Genomic DNA, 17,152 nt, shown 5'->3' on the forward strand with positions numbered 1-17,152 from the left:
GGATGCATTTGATGACTCTCTCTGACCCGAATCCAGAGGTGAGTGAGCCCCTAAAAACATCAAAGAGTTTCTTCACGCACAGTTTGGTTTAAATTATTGTATTTTCTTTACTTTCAGTAACAATATAATTTATTTTTGAAAGTGACTTAATCCACCTTTCTTTAATTATGTGACGGTTCTGGCAAAGAGAAGCAGCAGGTACAGTTGGTGAAGTATGTTCATTCGAGCTGAATTTCACACAGTTCCATGCAGATACAGCGCCAGAAACTTCTTGAATGTGTCTGGCTGGAAGCCATATATTCCAGCGGGCTTCTGCAGAGAGAAAGACACGGATGCTCAGTTTGCCGTGAAGTGATTAATGTAGACAAACAACGGCTTTAAACACGCTTGGATAAGGCTTCAGACGTGGCAGCTTCCAAATCGAGCTCTCCCTCCCCAGATGGGTTTTGTCTGCGGGTACTTCCACTGGTGTAAATCTCAGATGGCAAAACCCCTCTGCCCATCACCGAGGCTCCCTCCCTCCCTCCCCGTGCAACCGGGGCTGAGAGCGCTGTGGTCTATTTACCCCACAGCGAACCTGACAGTTGCATGTGAGCGCTTCCTTCATCAGAGCAGGAGCTGATTTCAAACAAGGAGATGGTAGATTACAGATGGGGGTATCTTTCTGCAGGAGTTTGCATTAAGCCTGGTGTGTGGCTTGCACACTCTGCGGTACATCAGCACGACAAACACCCCCCCATCAGTAACACCAGCTTAAGATCGAGGCCAGAGCCTGCGCCGGGTCCCTTTGGCTGGTTTAAAACCCAAGCACAGCAATACTCCAGCACCCAAACCCCTGGCAGAGGTGAAGGGGTAGGATTTCCAGGGTCACTTCCCAGTTTCGCTTACCGTGACGACTCTCTTCTTGACTTCAGGAAGGCACTGGGCTGCTTCATACAGGTTCTGATCAGAGTCGATCCAGACTAGGTTTTTTATGCCATCATTAGAGACGAGGTCTGTTGTATTTAACTGGAACACCATGAACTGGAAGACCTGGCCATCCGTGCCAATGCTCTGCACCACCACTGGCTGCTCCAAAACCTTGGGATCGTTCTAGGAAAGAAGGTAGGGGGGGAGGGAAACGTTTAAAAAGCCAGTTACCACACAAACGGTATGAGTGCTTGCTGATTCTGCATCTCCTACTTGGTTTAATGCCAAGATTTTAATAAATGTATTGTTACCTTGCCCAGAAAATTACCCCAGTCAAACAAGTTTTGAATGCAGATTCTGTATTTTAATTAAAATTCCTCCTTCGGCGAGCGATGAGGTATCAATTTACATGCTGAGCTGTGGGATGGGTCAGACTTTTACAGTTAAACCTACTCCCCAGTTCCTCCCCACTGCCACTGATGCATGTTGTATCATGAACATGCTTGCTGCTGAGAGTGGGGGGGGGTTCTGGATAAACAGAACCATCCCTGAAGGTTAAAGTTAGACCTCTGGACTGGGAGGCTCAGATCTGAAACCCACCGTAACATGCCACAGCAAGGGAATTTCCCGACTCCTTCCACTAGCTGCAGCTTTAGAGGATGACCACAGGCCTGGGAGGCCAGCAGCACTCTCCAACACGTACCCCATACAGCGCCTTGGCCTTTGCCAGCGCGTTGCCGAAAGCGAACATCAGCATTTTAGCGCGAAGCTGCTCCGGTCTGAACCTCCTCGGACGGATGTTGGCCGATTCCAGGAAGAACAGAGTGTGAGGATGAGGGTAAGGATAACCATCTCTGAAACCTAAACAGCAGGAATCACTCGGTCAGAGATTACACCATGTTTTCTCCTGTATCTTCAGGGATTTAAGTTCACACCGTGTGCCCAGCTCCTCTGTCCCCTCACCCCCACGCATCCCCTACCCACAGCTCTCACCAAAGGGCAAAGACTCCAGTTTAACCCAAGACTTAGTCTGACAGAAAATTAGTATCAACAGCTCCATTTACCAGTATCGTTGAGCTCCTCGTACACATTGACCTCCTGAAGATCAATTGTAGGAGCAATGGGATAGAAGGTCTCCAGAACGTGTTCTTCAGTGGCCAGTATCTCCTCCTTGGAGGCCACTGGTGGTATTGGGGACACAGAGTTCATAAGTATTCCGTTCAGGCCTCGCACCTGAAGGAGAATGGATTCTGGGGAGGGAAATGAGGCTACATTCAAACACTGCTGAAATAAGATTAGGGAAAGTACACTTCCTTTTGGGCAGTAGCACTCTAGCAAGCCCTAGTTCTGCAAGGCTTACTCTCTCCCCCTCACCTCCAAACTCATCTATAGCTCAGCTAGAGGTTCTTCCTCTGAAATACCAACATTAATCGCTGCCATCAGTATCTTAACTAAATATACTTAAGAAACAACAGTACAGATTTTGGATGCAAAGAAGTAAAGGATCAGTTCTAAGACACTGGTTCTCTTCTCCTGTCACCCTGTCAATGTCATCTAATACCCTCACCATCTCCTCAGGGCAAACATCCCACCATTCTCTAAGGCTGCCCACACTATTTATATCAGAAAGAGTTTAAAAACAGTTCCATTTTCTCCAAGTCCTCAGCCTTAAAGAGAGTGGCTTCATTATCCCTCTTATATTGATGGAAAGAGCAAAACACTTCCACCAGAGCAGCAACTAACCTCTTTCCCACGTGGCTGCTATCTTGTAGTTTCTGGCCAACATTCTTTTAGTCAGAGAAGGGTATTTCATAGACATTAACCGACATAAATGTATCAAGTCTTCAAACAGTGTTGGGCTTTAGAATGAGAAAAAAAAAATTAGTTACATAACGAAATGTTATCGTAGTGGGGGACAGATGCTTCTGGGACAGGAATGCTGTGACATTACTGGGTATAAAACATTATACACACGTGTGCTGTGTGCAGCACTTCCAAACAGTGTGGATTTCAGATTAATATCCCACACACCACTCCCAAGTTGGCAAAGGTAGTGCTTGTCTTTTGTTAGTTAAAAAAACTGACTTTCTGCACCAGCTAGAAGTAGATCTCAAGCTGAAACGCAGACCTTGGCCTAGAAGCAGCTTTAAGGCACAGCACGTGGTTGCATTGGCGCTGCTGTCAGTATTCAGAATCACTGGGTGTGTTTTGGTGGGGGGTGTTGGTTTGTTTTACAAGCTGACAACCAGATACAAAGGGGTTCGTGTGGTGTGTGAATCTCTCAACAGCAGATCCACGGATGAATTTTCTTTTGCAGCGCTCAGGACTTTGCTTCTTGAGCCACCTGCACAATGACTGGCCTGCACTAAGGCCCTAACCACACAGCAGACAGGCTTCTCCCTACCACCAAGGACTTACCAATAACGTTCTCTCTTGGGAGCAGCTTCTGTCGTGTGCCAGAGCCGCGCGTGTGAGATCGCACGCTTTACCCCCTCCTCACAGTCCTGCAGCTGGTGGGCTGGGTTGTCAAGGATGCTGAGCACCGGCGGAGGTAAACCTGCCACCAGCTTGGTCTTGGTGAGCCACTGCGCTTGCCGAACGCCTGGAAACAAACCACACCGAGAAGACACGTGTTGCTGGGGCTGCCGTCGGGCAGCCAGGCAAGGAAGCTCTTCGCCACCCGTGCTTTTTAACGCGCTACGCCAGGAGAAAGCTTGGCCGGCGGGGAGTGCTTAACACGCTGCAGGGCCGGGGAGGGCAGGGGGGCGGTACCGGGCTGAGTAGGGCAGAGTCCCGCCAGCACCGGGCCGAGAAAGGGACAGGGGGGCAGCCCGGGCCGAGGAGGGCAGGGCCGCGCCGGTACCTTCCAGCATGCGGACGCCCTGGTGACAGATGTAGCAGCCGCGCTCCTTGTAGAGCGGCATCTCCTCGTAGCGCGGCCCCGGTGAGTGCCATGGGTCGTGCCAGCCGCGGTCCCAGGGCGGGAAGCGCGGCCGGGCCAGGCCCGGTAGGAAGTGCTGCCGCCCGGCGTAGGTGATGGTGTCCAGCTCCACCTGCTCCCGCACGGGCAGCCGCTCCACCGCCTGCGCCAGCACCTCCGGGGGCGGCCCGCGGGTGGTCCATGGCGTGCGCGGCAGCGGCCCGCGGGGACGAGGCCGCGCACGGGTGAGGATACCGCGGGTGGGGATGGGGAGGACGCCGCGGCTCCGCGCCGCCGCCGCCACCCGCCTCAGCGCCACCGGCCCCGTCACCGCCATCCTCCCGCCGCTTCAGCGCCCGCCTGCCGCCATCTTGCCGCGCGCGGCACGGCGGGAGCGCGGGAGGCGGGCTCACGTCCCCCTCCCTGTTCCCCACGGGTGACTGGCGGCGGCGGCAGCCAATGGCGAGCAGGCGCTCCGGGATAAGGGCGGGTCGGCAGGGCGCCTCTCGGCGGCTGTTGCGAGGCGGGGCGGAGCCATGGGCTGGCGTGTCCCTCGCGTGCGGAGGGGCCGCAGTTGGGAGACCGGCCCTCGGTGGGTAGAGGGGCCGGGTGTGGGCTGGCAGGGGCCCGCAGACCCGCTGCGTGGGGCCGGCCGGGGCCGCTCCTCCTGTGGGCGCCGCGCTGTGTCCCGGCTCCTGGGCACACGCAGTGAGTGCTGGAAGCTGCACGTATGGCCCCGGGCTCCGCCTGCGGCCTGGCCGGTGTCCCCCGTCCTCGGGAGCCCAGAGAGGAGCCGTTGGGCGCTCAGGCCCCCGGCTCTGTCGCGCAGGAGCGCTCGCCCTGGGGTTCCTTCTCGAAGCGTCCCCTTCCTCGGCCTGGCTGCCCGTGGCTCCGTGACTTCCTCTGGGCCTCTGTTTAAGCGGCACTGGTGTGCGGGGGGCGGTGTGAGGCCGGGAGCCGTGTGGGAGCAGCAGAGCCCCTGGGAGATTGGCAGCTGGGCGCTGGCTTGAGGAGCCCTGGGTTTGAGTACAGCCCTGCCTGAGCCCAGGGCAGTGCTGGCGGAAGGATCTGGCTGCCTGTGCCTCTTGCCCTTCCCTGCGTGCCTGTGCTTAAATGCCAGGCTCGAATCTGCCCGTTGTCATCTCTTTGCGGGTGACTTTGCCGTGCCTGTAGTCTCCTGGCTCTGTACCCCACTTCCAGCTGGCTGCCCCCACTCTATTTTAAAGCAGTGCTCCAGCAGGCCGTGCCTCAGTGGTTGGGCTTCATTACCTGTTCTCCTTGACCAAGCTGCAGGATTTTAAGGTGTTTCTTGTGTGACCTAATGTAGGTGATCCTGCTCTAGCAGGGGGTGGGGGTTAGACAAAGTGATCTTTCCAGGTCCCTTCCAACCCCTAACGTTCTCTGATTATGCTTGTGTTGGAAAACATCATGCCAGAGCAAGCAGGAATAAGCACCTGCCTGCTGCTGCTGCAGGTAGCTTTGGCTGGGCGGCCAGGCTGGGAAGTGGAGCTTGAGGTCAAGCTAGGGTCTGTTGCAGCAGCTCTGGGCCAGTGGCTGCAACATGTGGTGTTCTTGCACTGGATGAGGCAGACGTGAATGTTTGAACAAAAATGGAGTGTTGCAGGCACCAGATCAGCTCACAGGTTTTTGGTTTTTAAGTTTTCTGAGTCCCCCCAGAGACACTTGTAAGATGCTTGAGAGAGATTTCTCAGTCCTTCTGCAAATAATGCTTGGCTGATGAGCACGTGCTGCTCTTCGCTGTGCTGTTTTTGGTGCAGGGCTTGTGTTTTGCAGGCAATGAGTGGAAATGAGGATGACTGGCTGGCTCTCAAACCCCAGGAACCTTCTCCATCCCAGTGCTGTGGCAGCGGCTGCAAACCCTGCATCTATGATATTTACGAGAAGGAGCTTGCACAGTGGGAGAGGGCCAAAGCAAAGCAAGACAAAAGCCTCCTCGTGGAAAAGGAGCAGGTCAATTTATCTTCATTGCATCCTAGAGCAAGTGCTTTGATCCTACTTGTTAGCGTGTGGGGTGGTGGTGGTGGGCAAGGGATGCAGCAGTAGATTAAAGCAATGTCTTAAGGCTGTAAACGCAATGCCCCAAACTCGTCCTTCACAGCCACCCTCCCCTCCCCCTTGCCCGCTCCCTCCCCGCTGTAATGTGATTTTCCAAGGTTCGAGTTCGCCCTGGTGTCACGTTACAGCCCTGGCTCTGCAGCTTCTCCTCGCTGGGATAACCCGGGCAGGCAGAGCCAGCCTCGCTGGCAACTGGGAGTGGGCGAGAGGTACAAACACAATTTTCCCCAAACACTCACAATTTTCCCCTGCTGCCTTCCTCAGAGAAGCTGGGTTTTCCTGACCCTTTTCATCGTTCCCTGATTTTTAGACTCGTACTTTTGACAAGAAGCTGCGTTGTATGTGGTGGAGTAGTTGTATTCAGACTGTAATTCCAAACTTGTCAGGGCTCTTTTACGTAAGATTAACGATGCTGGGTCAAGCAAAACCAATCCATGCTGAAACAGCTAAAAATACTTCCTATTTGCAGTGGCCATCAGGGGGTTTCAAGGTTGCCCCCTGACACAGTGCTTGGCTCTTTTAGCAGTGTTGTTTCTGGACACAAGGAAACGACTGTGGTGTGTCACAACAGGATGACCTTGCTGTAAGGTGTAAAAATGTAGTTTTAAAAGGGTGTGTGTATGTGTGTGTGAAGGTGAGATCTCAAAGCGTGTGTGTGTGCCACAGAACATGATAATGAATCAGCAGAGAGCTGAGATTCGGGCTGGGCCCCAGCATCTAATACACATTCTTCTGGAGTCCTGAGTGTCTCCAGCTCTAAATTAGCACGCACGTTTGCTTCCAAGGAAAAATGAAATAATACAAGATCCCATCTAACCAAGTAATTATTTATTGTTGCTCTTGCAGAGCAGTAATTCAGAACTGAACCCGGATACATTCACTGCATTCAGCATAAGCTCGGTGGAGCAGCTAACAGGGGACACCTACCAGTACAAATTTGAATTACCGGGAAATAGCAGCCTGCGATTGAGCTTAGGACAACACATCGTGTTAAGGTATTGTTCTCTCTGCTAGTTAAACAGGCTGCATTATGTAACCTAATACGTAGGGTTTTGTCAATAGACAAAGGCTTCGTACCAGGCAAATCATAATTTCTTATACCTCCACAATGACACAGATGAAAGAACTTCTGAGCTCGCTAGCTCTGCTAATTTTATGGTAAAAAAAAAAAGCCATTCCAAAGCTGTATTTTTCTTCAGCATTATCCTTGCCTTGGTGGGTCAGAAAGAACTAGGTGTGATTAAGAAAATCCATTTGCAGGAAGAAAGGCTGGGAAGAATAGATGTTACAACAGATGATTTACTCCAGCATGTTGGAATGAAGACAGTGAGCTGCACTTAGCCTGAAGCTTGGGGTTTTAGGCCCTGTGTCTTGGGGTAACTCGGCACCCAGGGTGTAACCCCCAGTGTCCAGGCATTTCCTGCCTGGTTTCTAGCAAAACAACCCTCCTGTGTAGTTTATGGCTTGCCAGAAAGGGGCCACTGGGGAAAAGTTTATGCCTCTCTCCACCATCTGTGGTGGTCATTGCCAGATAGACAAAGTCATGTTATGATGCCATTGATCTGTATCTGTTGACGTTATTTGTATGTTAACAGCTGATGGAAACAGCTGGCTGGCTGCTGAAAGGACCTGCTTCTCTCCTGATGCAGTGGAGGAAAAGGTTTAGTTCATCACTTCAATCATTTGCTGTAGCAGCAGTGAAGAGTGGGGTGGATATTTTGTATGGAAAGAGAAAATACAGGAAAATACAGCATATATCAGCATGACCTTAGGTCAAGGCTGTGCCTGGGCTTTTAATTACTAGATGCTGTCTGAACACAGGGAGGAAAGCAGACCCCAGCCTGGGAGGGATAGCAAACTTAACCATGAGAGCATTTTATCTCCCCTCTGCCACCCTTGCTCGTGCAGCCATTTCCCACAAACCAGCTCAGACATCCTTCCAGGGAGGCATCCGAGTAGTACAGCTGGGGCTACCACTGGGAAAACAAAAAGTGTGTTTAGCCATCATGTTCCCCCTGGATTTTTATGCCTAGAAGGGAAATGTTGTGCATCTGCCTGTGAACAAGCTGGGCCGTTGGGAAGAGGACCTGCTGCCTCCCTCATCTCCCTAGAGGGCTGCAGAAGGTTGGTAACACCAGTCAGTGACCCGAGTCACAGTGGGTTCCTGTGTTTCTCTCCTCAGAGGAGTGGTGAATGGTTTGGAGGTCCAGCGAGCCTACACTCCCATTAGCCCAGGGAATGCAGAAGGGTACTTTGAAGTTCTAGTGAAAGTAAGTAAGCCTGCACAATATGGATCAGAGTCTGTGATGCCAGGGACTGTGTTTTCTTTAGGAACCAAGTATGCAGTCACCATTCTGAGTGAGACACTCTCAAATCCCTTGTGAACTGCTTCTGTGGTGTTTTGAAGCAGTTGTGCTTTGATGAAAAATTGCAGTTTTTCCCCAGAAAACTGAAAGCAGAGGAAGGTGGCACACCAAGTGCCTTGCAGTGTAAGTGACTGGGAGATCTGCTTGGGAACCCTGTGGTTACCAGTGTGAAGAGAGCCCGTTCCACTTAACTGATTTCATTTTGCCATCCTAGTCTGTCTTCAGAAGTGCACCCAAGTTGTCAGCCAGGTTGAACCACTGATTTTGGGGAAGTCTTTGCCCAGTCCTTATTCTCCCCCCTCCCCCCCCCCCCCCCCCCAGTATTTCCCTTTAAGAAAACTCATTAGAAATACAGATTAAAATAATCTTGGTGAAAAAGGTAGACAGGAGGCAGCTGATTCCGATTTGCAGGCAGGGCTGTGGAGCTGCCTGTGGTCTGAGAGGGTCCCCATGAGACAGGCTGCACCTATTGTGGTGGCAGAGCCCCATCTTGGCTGAAAGTCCTGGCCCTTTTGAAGGCCTCCACAAAATGCTGGTTGAGTTCAGAAAGATTTTATAGGAGAACTTGGCCAGAATGTCACTAGAGATTCCTCAGGGCAGATGCCAGCTTCACTGCAGGTGTGGAATTGAGTGTGCTGGGTATCTCAGGTGGCTTGCAGACCACTTGTCTTCCCAGATTTCACATCTTTGGGGTTTATTATGCATTATACCTTCAAGCACAAGCCCTATTCTTCAGAAAAGCATACAGTTTCTATAGGACACCTGTGGGAGGGTCATTTCACCATTCTTGTGGCAATTGGTGTGTGGTAGGGGAGAAAAATGTTGGATTTAAGTTGTATTACTAGGATCCATTCACAGGATGACTGTGAAATTTCATGTATACTTGCTTATTACTCACAGGTTTTGCATTTCAATAATAATAGTAATGATTGTAATGATACCTTTCCTTTATATAGAACCTTTCATCCCAAAGGCAGCTATAGTTATTCTCTGGCAGTGACAAAGGAGGTAGGTAACACCCAGTGTAAAGCAGCCATTTTTATAACTCACTCTGTAGGCTGTGGTATATTTCACACTATTCAGACAATTTTGGGAAGTACCATATTATTATTATTACTATGCAATCCAAGCACTGTTCAAACCCTTCTGTCTCCTGTTATTACAGCATTGCATTTGTGATACTACAGTTAAGAGTGAGGGAGTTGCCATTTACAGAGCATAACCCTCTTTTTGAGTGATTTTATAATGTTAGGGTTTCTCTCCATGTAAAACTGGGTGTAGAAGTTTCCCCCCCAGGAGATAATTTTTTTTCCCCCCTTTTTATTTAGAAAAATTCATTTTAAACCCACTCCATCACTTCTCACTTCAATTTTTGGAAATAATTTGGGGGGAAGAAGGATTGGTTTAGTTTCCATTACCCTGGTCCATTGGGAGTAGGCAGTAAATGGGGCTGACTTCTCTTGCCTCAGGTTCCTGTATGTATTTGGAGAAGATAGGTAGGAAATACTGCTCTTTTGATGCCTCTTGAATGAGAAGGAGTGTCTGCCCAGAGCTGTCTTCTGACAGTAGCTCAGGGATGGATGTGTGTATGTTACACATTTACCTCTTGAATGCAACAACCCGTGCTAATAGTTCTTAATACTTCAAGTATCTTGTTTAAGTGAGGTTGTTGGGGGGTGGGAAGGAGGAGCATCTTTGTTCTTTATTAGCTAACACTGCTACTTTTTCTTGGCTCCTTTGTGGTTCACCAATTTTGTTTGCCTGCAGTGCAGCTTGGTGGCAAGCCAAGGCGCCGGGGTGTGGAGCTGGGCTTCTCTCCAACGTGCAGGCAGAAAATACCCCCAAAATACACCCCTTTTGTATAGGCTGGAGGCTTCCAGGGCTTGTATCATGTCCCATCTCTTGACCTCTGGTTGGGTTGCTCTTCCTGGGGCTTATCAGTGGCATCCCCTGTGCGAGAGCAGTTGTCTGCGGCAGCTGTTGGGCTTATCTGCTCCAGCTATTTGGACCAGCCCTTGTTCTCTGGCCAGATCACATAGACTGGCTGTTCTGTGCATGTTTGTTCTCAATAACTGTGAAGTGGTCATACATCTAGGATGGATATATATATATAAATGTATATCATGTAGCAACAAGTCTGCTTGGATGAACCCTTCATTTTCCAGCCTCTCCTTGCTTTTCTGTTTCTAATGAGCACCAACCCTTTCTCATCAGTCAGGAGGGAGGTTAGCATTCCTGCAGGCAACAGCCCAGATAACGCTGTGTGTGCCTGGTAAAAGGTGTTTTTGCTAATGTTTTTCTTCCACAAGGCCCACATTAACATTTTATTTTTTTGAAAATGTGAAAGCATCCCTTATCCTGATGATCTGTTCTGAAAACAAGGGTTTTATAAACGAGAAACCTGACTTTGGGTCACTAATTGTATCAACATGGCATCTGAAAGAGTGAAATAAAGCAAAAGCTATGCAGTGTTTATATAACTATCTGCACTGAGAGGGCATTTCCAGACCCCATACCCTGAGATTTGGAGAACACTTGAAGGCTCGGTCTGTGCTTTGCATTCAAGACACTCTTCTCTGTGTGCTTTGTAAGCAAGAACTCTGATAAGCTTTTTCCAGTTTTGGAAATTCAGGCTGCATGAGAGTGGGTTGTGTTTACATTCTAGTCAAGCTGGAATGGATCCAATATGATTTAATTTAAATGTCTTTGTTTTGGGTATAACTTCAAGTTATTTTTCAAACAGAATGATCTTTCTTTCTAAACGCATGAAACGTTTCTCTCTCCCTCTTTTTTTTCTGTTGCCCCTTTCTTGTTTAAATGTAGATAACTTTATAATTGACTTTAAGCTGGGAAACTTTCCAACAGAGTATAATTATTCTTTTCTTTTGTGCCATGGTTTTTATTAGTGCTATGAAGCTGGGCTAATGTCACAATACATAAAAACGTGGAAAAAAGGAGACGTGGTCTTTTGGCGCGGGCCGTTTGGAGGGTTCCCATATCGACCTAATCAGGTTAGTTCCCTCAGAGACAGGATGTTTCAGCTTGTGGCTGCTACCTTTGTTTAATATTCCAAAGGGGAAGACATCAATTTGATTACTGTTTTCATGATTATTTTAGGGACTTCCTGGGTTACTGTGCAGGGCTGCAGCATTAGCAGTCAGTTGGAGAACGGACACCTTATTGAACTGCAGAATATTTAAGAAGGAAGAGGAGAGGGAGGTGGGTGGGAGACTGGAAAATGTTAGCAAGGCTCTGTGCATCACTTGCATTAGAAGCTCCTGATGCCTTTTAACAAAGGGAATTTATTTTGCACCAGGAATGAGCATGGGTTTGGGGTTTTTTTGCTTGCTTTCAGCCACATTGCTGTTTTGTGACTGAGCACGAGGGAAGGGGAGGTGTCGATCTCTTTCTCTCTTGGGTATTCCCTGAACTGTAGCAGCTCTAGTGAGGTGTCACGTCACCCAGCCACTCTGCAAATGTTGATCCCACCTGCTGATACCAGGCTCCCTGCAAAGAAAGGCAGATCCAGTTTCAGGGGAAGGCTTCTCACACATACTAATTGGGTTACTTAATTCTGACCTTTCAAATGAGGAGCAAAATTGAAACACTGGTCATTAACATCCCAAAGCCTTGGGGTTTTTTCTTCTGGGTGTTTTTTTTCCCCTCCCCAACATAAATAAGGCTGTAAAATCCCAGTGGCTGAGCTCCACGGAGAGCAATTGTGTTCAGCTTCCTGAAATACTCTCCCTGCTGTTTTAGGCTACTGTTCCCTTCTCTTCTTAAAAGCTTCCAGATAGTCATTTGGGACAGAACACGGCAGTCGTGCATGGAAGTGACTGTGTTCAGGGGCTGTCTGGGTGATCTGTGTATGTGCAGCTTGCAAAGCACCTGAGCAATCTTTAAAACAACTTGCTGTAGAAGAACTGTTTGTTATTCAGGACTTGTAACATAGGCCCTGAATATTAGTTTCATAATAAAATGTTCTTGTTTCTCTATTTGCTGCCAGAAGGACAGGACTCAGGTTCAGGCAGATCAGATCAATTCACAAGAAACTGCCCAGTCAGAGCACAAAGCATAAGCAGCCTCTGAGGGCTTAGTAAGGGCTTAACTCCCAGTTCTGGCAGTGCTACACTGCCTGGCAGCTGGGGAAAGTGCTTCTGTCCTATGCCCAGCACCTCACTTCCTGACCATCCCAAGCAGAGTGAATGTTGTATCCCAGTCCCCTCCTGCTTGCAGGTGGGAAGCACTATGTGCTGCTGGTACCTCTGAGAAAAGTGAGGTAGTGCTTTGGGAAGATATGTGGAACAGGATGGAGAAGAAACAGTTTCCTCCAGAGAACATTCAGGATTGTACTTTGCAGCATGTGAGATAACACAGGGAGCATTTCCAGTGGGGAAGCAACATGCAGTGGGTCAGGAAAGTGTACTGCACAACTGAAACCAAAATATAAATCAAATGAAATCAAGGCTAAAGCTAGTATAATTAATTATATTTGGGTAGAATTCAGTTTCATTAGATTAGATATATAAACCCTGAAAGTGCTACCTGTAATCCTTTGCAGGAAAATATGTTCTGAGACTTGAATTCACCAGTTCACCATGTTCTGATACGTTCTGTCTCTCGAAGGGCCCTTTACCAGTGTGGCAGCGAGGAGGAGCTGACCATGAACACATCCAGCCCCAGTCACTGCAGCTCACTCAAAACTCTCTGCTTTGTTGTTAGCATGGAGAACTCCTCATGCTGGCATCTGGTACCGGCCTCGCTCCAATGCTTCCCATCCTCCAGTCCATAACAGATGATGAGGAAGATGAAACCTTTGTGACCCTTGTTGGCTGCTTCCGGACCTTTGACAACATTTATCTGAAACCCCTTCTCCAGGATCTGGCTCGATACTGGAACATCAGAATACTTTATGTCCTAAGCCAGGTAAATATATGGATATGAAGTGTGTTTGGGTGAGGGTTCTGTGTGGTGGGTGAGGCTCTGTGTCCCCTGTTTTTCCATCAGCGTGATCCTAATCCTTCCCCAGTCAGTGAGGGTGTTTTGGGATCCAGTAGCTCCTGTTCTTAAATCTGCTGCATATCCTCACACTGCTTCCAAGCTGGAGAATTTCAGGGGAGCGACTTGGAATCACTGCCTGTCCCTCTTTCCCTGCCTGGTACCTGTTCTGTTGGCATGAACCCCCGATTCATAGGCACTGTGGATCATTTCCCCTCAACCTTCAGATGGTTTTTTCCCCACACCTAAATTTTTGTGTGAGGAAAACTTGACTCAGGGAAGCTCACAGCAGATAAACTATTTCTTCTGTCCTAACGCCAGCGCCTTAATCTGTCCTCACCTTCCATTCACTGCTCACAGCTAGAGCTTTTGTCTAGTTTAGCACCAACATCCCAGCAATTATTTTCCCCAGCTGACCCATTTTTAAACTTCTCAAAGTTGTTTCCCCTTCTGTAAGACTGCTTTCTCTGCCAGATCCATGGGGTGAGGGCATACCTCTCAGTAGTCTCACATTCTGAGCAGCCTCTTTCATTTCCATTTGGTCCCACAGTTGCCTGTGTTCTGCCTGGATTTGGTGCTTGAAAATTACTTCCCTTAGAAAGGCGGATTCATTGCAGGGAGGATATAGAAAGAATTATTTATGCTAAGGGAATGAATCCCACTGCATTTTTAGCTTCTCAGATGAATCAGTTTTTTGTATCTCAGTGGTGGATCTGCCTCGTGCGTTATGTTCCGCATACAGCCTCAGCAAGCTGAGATTGGGTACGGAGAAAAGTATTTGGGACTTGTCTGCCCCCCCCCAGCTGCTTGTATAGGAGCAGAAGCAGTAACTGTCTCTGGGGACAAAGCTTAAATGCCCTTTTTGGGACAGCGCTGTCTCAGGAGTGTGAGGAGGCCTTGAAATTCAATCAGTGAAGGGCAAGAAACCCACCTGACCCCTGTCAGCGCTGTCTGCCTCGTGTGCATCCCTCCCTTGTCTTCTCTTCTCTCTGCAGGTTTGCTGTAGTCCAGAGCTGGCTCCTGCATCCTCCCATTTAGGCTTAAAAGTCTGTCTGTCTCAATATCTCACTCTGCTGCCTGTCACCATCTGAGCACCTTCTGCTTTTAATTAATAGCAGTAGGAGAGTCCCCACTGGATCTAACGCCATTGGGATCCAACGTTTCTCGTGGGATTGGAGCTGTGTTTAGAGCAGGGCTGGCTGCTTTCTGTTTTGGTCAAGGGAGATGGGACTGAAAGAGACTTGGGAATGGGAGAGGCAATGGAGATTTAGGATTTAGGACTTGGGAATAGGAAAGGCACACTGGGAGGTGGTTCTCAAAGGAGAAGGTTCTGCAGCATTCATTAGTGATAGTTATGCTCTGGTTTTGTTTGGTCCCCTCTGAGTGGCCAGGTCCCATGGCAGGGAGGGATTTGATCTGGGCTCTCAGGAAGGGCAAGTTGGGCCCAGATGGAGCCACAATGGTTAAAGAAGGTCCTGTGCAGTACTGAGGGGAGGAGGAAGATGCAGCTGTAAAGAGTCAATTGTCCTTTCTAATGTGTTGCACTGCAAACCTTTTGCCTTTTCAGGAAACTTCGCTGGAAAACCTTCCTTGGAGCTATCAGGAAAACACATACACTGGCCGTCTTAATGAAGACTTAATGAAGATGATAATAAATTCCTGTCGAAGAAAGCCATTTGTATTGATCTGTGGCTCTTCAGCATTCAGTGAGGATATGAGTAGATACTTGAAAGCTGCAGGAATTGAAGAAAGTTCCTGTTTTGTCTTTTAGCAGGGTGTTGCTGACCTGAGGAACCTCAGGCCAAGCCTTGGATGTCCCTGTTTCTCAGCAGACACTGCTTGGAATCGGTCATCTCCTTGTGTATATACTTTCATCACCTTTGGATCAAATCTTTGCCTCCAGCAGGATTCTCACTCTGGAGAGTGCCATAAGGAATGGGTGCCATTCCAGAGTGGCAGCCACCCACGCCTCGGGCATGGCATGGCCATTTTAATAGAAGATTTCACGTGCAGTGTTGAGAGAGAGAGAGATCTCTTAAGGGTATTAAAAAAGCATCCAAGTGCCCAGCTGTGCTGCAGTTCAAAGACTGGTGACTTGCTTTGCGGTCTGTCTGAGTCTGCCTTGGTGGTGTGTCCTGTCAGATGTCCAGGGGACAGACTGAATCCCTGGGGAGAAGACTGCCTGGCCATGGGAACAGGGAGCAGCGGGGCACTAGCCCTGCATTCTAGAGTCAGTGGGGGTTGTTTCAGTTGTGTCATTATCTTTCTGGGGATGATGCCAGGCAAGGAAGGCACGTCAGCCTCTCTGTGCCTCAGTTTCCCTGTTACATGCTGATACAGATGGCTGTAAGTCAAGGTGAATGCCTTTTTCTCCAGGATACCTGCTGTCCACTTTCTTACTGTCTAAGACCCCTGGAAATGCAGCTTTCTGCACACCTTTCTGCTGTTCTCATTCCCTGTTCATCCTGGGCTGGGGTTTCCCGGGCTCTGCCAGAGAACCTGACACTGTCATTCATGCCTCATTTTTTTTTTACCTGTATTAAATCATACACCTTGTATGACAGATGTGGTTTGAGTTACCTGAAGTAAGCAGTGTGTGTCAAGATGATGGCTCTGATTCGCAGGGTGGGAGGAAATGAAGATTCCACTCCCATCAGCACGGTTGGTCTCCCCTCACCGAATGCCTGGGATTTATCCTGTACAGCTGCAGTTTTGATGTGAGCTCCATCAGAGCAAGGGCTGGCCAGAAAGCCATCTTCAACCCAAAGTAAGGCTCTGGCTTTTAACACAGCCAGGAGCTGGCTGGGGTAGGTCCAAGCCAAGGCCGAGTGCTTCAACCACAAGGCTCTGAGGTAGGAGAGATGCTCCTGAGCAGCGTGGGGCTGATAAGGAGTTGCTTTGTCCAGCTGCTTTCCCTAGTTTAGCCTTTGCTAGGAACATGGAGGAAATATTTTCCTCAACTATTAACTGCTTTAAAAACCTTACTTAGGCACCCCTGGCTTTAAATATTCCACCTTGCTAAGGTTTTTCCTTAAAGATCCACCCAGCCTTTTAGCAGAGGCCCGAAGCAAACCTTCCCCCTCTCCTCGGAACAGCGCCGGCTTTCTGTGTGAGTGCTGGGACTGTTCCTTTAAGTGCAACCCCAATATGTCTGGGTATTTCAGCACATATGGGCCACGATGGTTAAACCCTTCCCAGCTGGCCCGGCCGTTCTGCCGCGAAAGCCTCCTGTCTTTGTTCGTGGCTGAGAGAGGGAGGGTGGTGAGAGACGGAGCAAGCTGTGACTGCTGCGGGTTGCAATCCTGCAAAGGCGGGCTGCGGGGAGAGCGGGAGGAGGGGGTGCGTGCCGAGCCGCCTTGCTGTGCCCGAGGGGGGTCTTTGCGAGACGGTATCTGTGGGGAGACGGTGTCCTTGGAAGTATGAACTCGAAGGGGCCTTTAAACTGCCCGTGGGCAGTTGATTCTCTTATTTCCCCTCCTCCTCTCCCTTCCCCCTCCTGCCTTTTGTCATTTCTCTTCCCAAGCCATCCCTTGGGGGGGGGGGAAGGCCCCTTCCAGGGGCTTGCCTGGTGCTTCTGCTTAAGCAGGGGATGTGGGGCACAAAGGCTCTCCAGCAGGATCTTTCCCACTGAAGGAAGATGAGAGGTTTCCTTCCTTTTGGGAACCAAGAGCTGCCCCACGGTGGTGTTTTTCTAGGGAAATGGTGGTGATGCTCTGGGTCAGCAGGGGTCTGTGGGTGTGGATGAGCAACCTGCAGTGGTGGGTGACTGCTGCCAGGCCAGGGGCTCACACCCTGCCAGGGCAGGAGGGTGCTGGCAGGATACTCCAGTGCTCTGGCTGCCCCTTGGGAAGCCCCTGCCACCCGTGCAGCGCTGTGCTGGGGA

General features: G+C 49.6%; 2 protein-coding genes across 2 annotated transcripts; one reads left to right on the forward strand and one right to left on the reverse strand.

The window, feature by feature from the left end:
- Nucleotides 1-82: 82 nt before the first annotated feature.
- Nucleotides 83-4,198, reverse strand: MRPL37 (mitochondrial ribosomal protein L37). Its single transcript, XM_084265827.1, has 7 exons — nucleotides 3,773-4,198; nucleotides 3,328-3,511; nucleotides 2,653-2,768; nucleotides 1,974-2,159; nucleotides 1,613-1,770; nucleotides 889-1,092; nucleotides 83-312 (listed from the first exon to the last, which is right to left on the reverse strand). The coding sequence occupies exons 1-7, from the start codon at nucleotides 4,164-4,166 to the stop codon at nucleotides 235-237; spliced, it is 1,320 nt and encodes a 439-aa protein (XP_084121953.1). The 5' UTR covers nucleotides 4,167-4,198; the 3' UTR covers nucleotides 83-234.
- Nucleotides 4,199-5,470: 1,272 nt separating this feature from the next.
- Nucleotides 5,471-15,826, forward strand: CYB5RL (cytochrome b5 reductase like). Its single transcript, XM_084266140.1, has 6 exons — nucleotides 5,471-5,800; nucleotides 6,752-6,900; nucleotides 8,088-8,175; nucleotides 11,178-11,282; nucleotides 12,994-13,197; nucleotides 14,837-15,826. Exons 1-6 carry the CDS (start codon nucleotides 5,567-5,569, stop codon nucleotides 15,038-15,040), a joined length of 984 nt encoding a protein of 327 aa, XP_084122266.1. The 5' UTR covers nucleotides 5,471-5,566; the 3' UTR covers nucleotides 15,041-15,826.
- The last annotated feature ends 1,326 nt before the right edge of the window (nucleotides 15,827-17,152 follow it).

This window comes from Gallinula chloropus (genome assembly GCF_964237585.1).
Source record: "Gallinula chloropus genome assembly, chromosome: 6".
In the NCBI taxonomy this organism is placed as follows: domain Eukaryota; kingdom Metazoa; phylum Chordata; class Aves; order Gruiformes; family Rallidae; genus Gallinula; species Gallinula chloropus.